The sequence below is a fragment of the Buceros rhinoceros genome, unplaced genomic scaffold (assembly GCF_000710305.1).
Source record: "Buceros rhinoceros silvestris isolate BGI_N320 unplaced genomic scaffold, ASM71030v1 scaffold30778, whole genome shotgun sequence".
Classification (NCBI taxonomy): domain Eukaryota; kingdom Metazoa; phylum Chordata; class Aves; order Bucerotiformes; family Bucerotidae; genus Buceros; species Buceros rhinoceros.
In genome coordinates, this window is record NW_010429165.1 from 91,505 (window position 1) to 98,007 (window position 6,503).

At 43.5% G+C, this 6,503-nt stretch overlaps 1 protein-coding gene across 1 annotated transcript in view; it reads left to right on the forward strand.

Annotated features, from left to right (window-relative positions):
* The window catches only part of LOC104499091 (ovomucoid-like), a 5,728-nt gene extending 3,831 nt beyond the window's left edge, over positions 1–1,897 (forward strand). Inside the window, exons 6-8 of the mRNA XM_010142551.1 lie at positions 55–115; positions 1,258–1,367; positions 1,852–1,897. Coding sequence (XP_010140853.1) covers positions 55–115; positions 1,258–1,367; positions 1,852–1,897 — 217 coding nt within the window. The remainder of the gene's footprint in view (positions 1–54; positions 116–1,257; positions 1,368–1,851) is intronic.
* The last annotated feature ends 4,606 nt before the right edge of the window (positions 1,898–6,503 follow it).

Sequence of the window (6,503 nt, forward strand, 5' to 3'; positions counted from 1 at the left end):
TCAGCAGACTAGGCTGCTCACAGAGCTCCTTAATGCGAGTCTCTTCTCTTCCAGAGAGCCTGGAACCAGTGTTGACAAGAAGTATGATGGTGAATGTAAGAAGGAAATTACTACAGTAAGTGAACTGCGTGATGAGGGACCACGTTTCAGACCTGTTGATGTCAGGGGAAGCACTGCCGGTGTCTGGAGCAGCTCCCAGACCAGCAGATCCTACAGGAGTGTAACTGCTGCTGTGCCTCAGCACAAGGAAGATTTTGCTTTCTCCACACATAACACACATTATCCACGCTAACTTCAGAGGAGGAAGGAGGGTGGGAAGGGACTGGTAAAAGAGCAGTAGCAGAAATAATCCATCAGGGCAGAACAGAGAATAAGAACAGAGAATAGCTTTTGGGGTCAGACCAATGGTCCATCAAGTCCATGGTGGCTTGATGCAGAGCCTGCTCTTGGCAGGAGTCAAAAGGATTGTGTGGGAGAGAGTAAGAGTATGAAAGAAGTGTAGATGTGGTGCTGATGGACATGGTTTAGTGGTGACCTGGCAGTGCGTGCAGGGTGACCTGTTGAACTCGATGATCTTAAAGGTCTCTTCCAACATGATTCTGTGAGTACGTATGGAACTTCTACCCTTCCATGCTCCAGCTGTCCTCAGGTGGTAGACCTCAGCTAGGTGTGATTTCTGTGTAGTCAGTAAGCCTCAATAGTTTTCTCCTCCACGAAATCCCCCAGCCTCTTCTTGGGCCCGGAGCCATTTTTTGCGTTTCAATACTTCTCAGCAAGTGTAGCACCCGTTGCACACAGAAACAGAATCCCACTCTCACAGTATCTAGCTAAGTGCTGATCTTCCTGTTTTAAGACTATGAGAGAGATGCGGACCCTTACACAGGCATCGGCGCCTACATCTCTCCAGACACCGGTGTTTTTCCATTTAATTTCCTGGCCAGGTTGGGAGCACACTGCAATGTGATCACGGGCATGGCATGTTCACCGAGAGAACTGCGGCTGCTTAGAAATGCTGTGGTCAGGTTGTGATACGCATCTCTTCAAACAGGAAATTATGATCTATTTTTACATTATTAAATTCTCCTAGCATAGGAGAAACTGACACCTCAGTTCGTATCAGATTTTGCAAGGAAGATAATTACTTTTAGTTAGATCATTATCATTAGCACTGCAGCTGTAGCTAGGGGTTCAAGCCCTTCTGTTACTGACACCTTCATATCCTTCACATTAATTTTCTTTTTTTCTTTTTTTTTGCAGGTTGACTGCAGTGGCCACCCTAAACCTGTCTGCACGCTTGACTACAGGCCCCTCTGTGGCTCTGACAGCAGAACATACAGCAATAAGTGTGACTTCTGCAATGCAGTTGTGTACGTACAAGCAGGGACCACATTCGTGTCATCAGTTGCCTCCCGCAGGCACAAGTCTGCACAATTGCCACTTTCTTGTTTGCTGACCAGTGTTGAATTAGGGATTTAGGGCGGGATAGGATACCATCCATCCTGCCAACCATTCTTTTTTTTTTGTTAGAGCATACAACGAGCTATGCCTGGTTTGTTAGTGTGAATGGTTTGAAGGCCATTAAACTTAATGGCAGTTTTCTTGCACGTTGCCAAGAAAATTAAATTTAAATTTGCATTATAGTTTCCCCTAAAATATATTCAGTCTTAAGAATGGGTTAAATCATTTCACTCATCTCTTAATAATCAAATAGCTAATGGGACTCTCAGTCTGCAAGTTCTCTGGCTCTGGGAAGGATCCTATCTGAAGCCTTGCCTAGGAGCCAAGAAAAAGGGCAAATTGTAGCTGGCAGGACTCTGTGTCTAATCCATTTCTTCCTCTCCTTGCTTTCAGGGACAGCAATGGGACTCTCACTTTAAGCCATTTCGGAAAATGCTGAGTATTGGTGCTGAGAGAATTCACCACAGGATCCCCACTGGCAAATTCCAGCTAAAGATCTCATCTCAGTTTATCTCACCCTCTGGGGAACTCAGCTCACTCCTGACATTCTTACTCAATAAACTGCATCAGCAACGTTTCTTTGTCTTGTTTCATGTGTTGTCTCATGAAACATTTTCTTCTCGTTTTTTGAATGATGATGCCAGGCTGAATAAGTTACGTGCTGATAGCTCTGCGGTACAGTAAGAACAACGTCTTGCTCCCTCCCTCTCATAAAAGGCAGAAAATTAAATACAGATGCATAACCCTCAGAGCTGTGTGCCTTTGCCCGTAAAGGAGAGTCAGCCTACATTAGTGTTCAGACCCTTCTAGGTGTTTGACATTGTAAAAGGCTGAAATACCACTCTGAAGCGATGGCACTAGCTGATCTCTCCTAAGGTATTTCTGGTGCACTTCCCCTGTGCAGACATCAGCAAAACCTGTTCAGACTGTGATGGTGTCTGCACCTCTCCTGGTGCGTAGCATCTGCAGGGGTGGTCTGTTAGCAAAGCCCCTATTTCTCGGACATGTGAGTGAGCCTTGCCTATTCGTCTAGGTCTTCCAAATGACTAATTTCTAGTGTTTTTTTCATCTTGGAATTGTCATTGAACAACCTCTAAGCGTTTTAAGATAAATGCCCTCCTAGGGATGGTTCCTACTCCTGCCTACTTGTTTTCTCTTAGTCTTTAATAACATAATACTCTTTGCCAGCCCACAGAGTATTTCATCAGTGTTTCACAATCCTAGGACAAAGTATCCTTCTGTTTTTTGAGAGCGTGACCTGTCATTGGCATATTGTTAATGAAATTTATTTTGCTTTTGTCTTCTGCTGGAGTGTTGACTTGGTGGTTTTTTTGATTCATACAAGAGAAACATAAATAAATTGGGCATGTTTTTTTTTAAAAAGTAGTACCTCCCATATGCATTTCTTCTGGGAGTCAAAGGGAGGGGAGTGCTTGCTTTCCTTGATGGAATGAGGTTGTCCAAAAAAGCGACACTTGTGTGACAGAACAGAGGATTTGTGTTGAGACGGGCAGATGGATGAAGCAGTGATTTCCAGATTGGGCTCAACTTTTCTAGGATCCAGGCTAGGGTCTCACATCATTCTGTCATCATCAGACTATCTGTTCATTACTGCAAATCTAACCCACAATGCTAATGTCTTTTAGAGGAAATAACAATTGTAAATTCTTTGCATGTGCCCATAAATTTGCTCCATCTCTTGTCCAGTGCAAGGACTCCCTTCAGTGCCTCCTTCATCTCCCCTGTTCACTGCTCTCCTGGTTTCACAACACAATGATGCTTTACTGGGACAAAGCATGAAAATAAAAGTAGGGACTTTCCACTCGGGAAGTGGCTCATTGACCGTTTTCCTTGTGGAAAGCGCTGCGCGTAAACAGGCAATGCACGGATGTGTGCACGGGTAAGTGCACACAGAGAACACCTGACAGCACTTGCTGCTGTGGTTTGTACAGTTGCTCTTCTACCTGCAGGAATTTCCGATGATCCTTCAGAAGGAACCTCCGATTGAAGTAATGGCACAGAGGGTGTGTCTAACATATCTAAACTTCTTCTGACTCCTGTTGATGAAGCAGCATTCTTCCTGCTTACAGCTCAGCTTACCTCTTCAAGATTGCCACCCCAACAAAGGACCTGCAATGTTTCTTCAGCATAAGGGTGGACAAGCCAAATGCACGCAAGCACGTCTGCATACAGGTACACGTGGTTACCACCTCAGGGCAGAATTAAAGCTCCGTGTACTGAGCAAAGCACAGGCTCGGCTGCACGCAGGCTCTTCGGCCACCACAAAGACGGCAGGCGTGCTGCTGCTGTTTGCTCCGGCTCTTTGCTGCATCCCAGCTGAGCAGCTTTCCTGCCTCCCGCTCTGCCTTTGAGTGAGCGCTGGCTGTCTTCAAAACCAGAAAAACATCCTCAGACTGGAAAGAGCTTCATTCTACAAGGACTTATTTACTCCTAGAAAGATAGTGTTGAAAAGACTTGACATCAAAGACTATCACTTATGGGGTAATATTTTAGCAACAGAACTGAGTGGGTAAGAACAACTGTGGGAACAGCTCTGCTCTTAGCGCTAGTTTATGCATAATGAAAGAAGTGACATGTACGTGGTACAACCCGGAGACTCAGACATCCGGCATTTAACCTCTGAAATGTTACAGAAACACAGAGCATTTTACTGAATGAAAGCAAATGTTTCTTGTAGTCATCCTGAACCGAGATGCAATCTGAGAGCCCAAACAGCTGTAGAAGCTTTATAGAAGTTACATCTCACTAACTATTCTCCTTATTTAAGAGCTGTTATGGCAACACATTCAAGACGCTGCCTGTGTGTACTTGCCAGCTTTACGACCCTCTTTGCCTCAGTAACTTGCACGGCTTTGAGTGTATGTCCTGTTCCATCCTTGGAATCATGGAAAATGCATTTTTCTTCAATCATTTTGTACACACTTTTCCATTTTGGCTGTAAATCTTATTTAACAAATTGCACTACAAAATAACATTGTAAACATATAATATGGTACAGAATTTTGCCTGAAAGTCCTTTTCTGTAAGAAGTCATTTGGTAACAAACATTGAAGTGGAAGTTGTGTATTTTGAGCACACACAGTTTTTTAAACTCTAACAGAACCCATATACTGCATTTGTATTACATTTTCTTTTGGTTTTTTTTCTGTTTTCCAGATACTGATGCACTGCAAGTAAAGGATAGATCTTTCTATTTTCCATCATTTCTTTCCTTAAAGCAGTTTCCATATAAATCCTTACTAATCACATTGTGATCGAGCACTTGAAAATTCTGAGTCATCCAGCTGTCTGAGCAATATTTGCCACAGAAATTATTGGGTGAAATCGCTATTTTCGTCTGATGGTAGTTTCAACAAGTAGTGCAGAGCTCAGTTTGTGTCCAAGTTACTGTCAAAGTAACTGCAGCAGCATTTACAATGGTTACCCAGGCTCGATGTCACTGAGGGCAACGTACCACCATACCCCTGCCCTGTCCCTTGGCTTTTTCTCAGTTTCTGCTGCTGGCCAGTACAGGGGGGAGCTCAGGGTGGGGAGGAAGGTCTCCTAATGTCACCTCTCTTATATATCTGTTGTTGAGAGCTTATTATGTGAACACATATTGCATCTATCTACAGGACTACTGCAGTAACTACCTGGTACCTGAAGTTGCCTGTACTATGGAATACATCCCACACAGCGGGTCCGATGGCATAAGGTATTTCAATATCTGCTTGTTCTGCAGTGCGTTCCTGTATGCATGACAATAAATCTCTTCACTAACTAAATGGCAAACTAACTTAGCATAAACTGACTCATCAGACTTGGAGACTGGTTGGAGACATAAAATTCTTTAGTTTTGTGTTTGCCTGTTCTCTTACTGGCAAGAATCAGGTTTTTATTGGGACAAATTGCTAGGAATTCCTTTCTTTCAGGCATAAATAGGTAACACTTAGTAGAGCTCTTTATTTCCCTGTTAAGTAATTGCTGAAGAGCTTCCTTTCGGCAAACAAAATCCATTTCCTGCAGACTATTTGTTCTTCCTTTAAATTAAGGAAGAACATTTGCATGTTTACATCCTTTATCTTGTCTTTGAATGTTCGTAATAAAAGGAAATAGCTGGAATATTGTTCAGAAGTTTTCTGTTTTGGTTAAGTTCCTCTGTGAGGTATTCTTCACCAACAAAGAGACAAGCAATAAAAGCCCAGATGTTCTGTCTCTGAGGTACAGATTTCTTTCTCTGCAGGAAAAGTCATTGCACTCTTCACTTGAGCTCTTTTGGAAAGTGTTAACTTCTCAACAGGCTTCAGCTCAGAAAGACAAATCCACCCTGGTGATGTTCCTTCGCTATGGCAGGTGTTCCCCATAAGCTTTGTCCTGAACCTTTAAAGCTCCTGATAAATCTTGAAACCTCTGCTTAATAAAAGAAGCCATCAGCATTTATGTCTTGCTTTAATAATATGTCTTGTTCTGTTTTTACCTAAGATGTGGCATGATTACATCACTGCAACAATCCTGGGGTGCAGGTATTAACAGGCAAATTACAGGGAGAGGGAATTCATTGTTGTGATCTACAAAGAAATCAACAGCAACCACCAAGGCAATGAGTAGATCTTGAGGGCATCTGTCTTCATCCAGCTTTCCAAAAGAAAATCTGGGGTAGAGATGCATCCTTGTGCAATGGTCCTGTTGATTTATTCCACTAAGATCCTCTCGGACAGACTCTCTGCTTGGGTGAGAGGAACCGTCTGCTGCCCTAATCTGCTGTCAAATAACTGCTGCCTCTCACCTCTATGGTAGACTTTGGCAACATGAGGAGGCCCCGGGCAAAGCCGAATGCACAGATAATTAGAGACAGCCCAAGACTGTTGCATTTCAGGGTGTTCTGTGGCTCATCTGTAAAAGCTATGGAGGCACAGATTCTTGCTGGCACTGGGAGCTGCTCATCCCTGTTTCAGTTTCCAGGGTTACCCCCAATTTCTTATGCTCTTAAGAGAAGTGATGAAGAGCAGTTTCCCAGCTGCATCTCTTCGCCTTGCTAGCAGGAA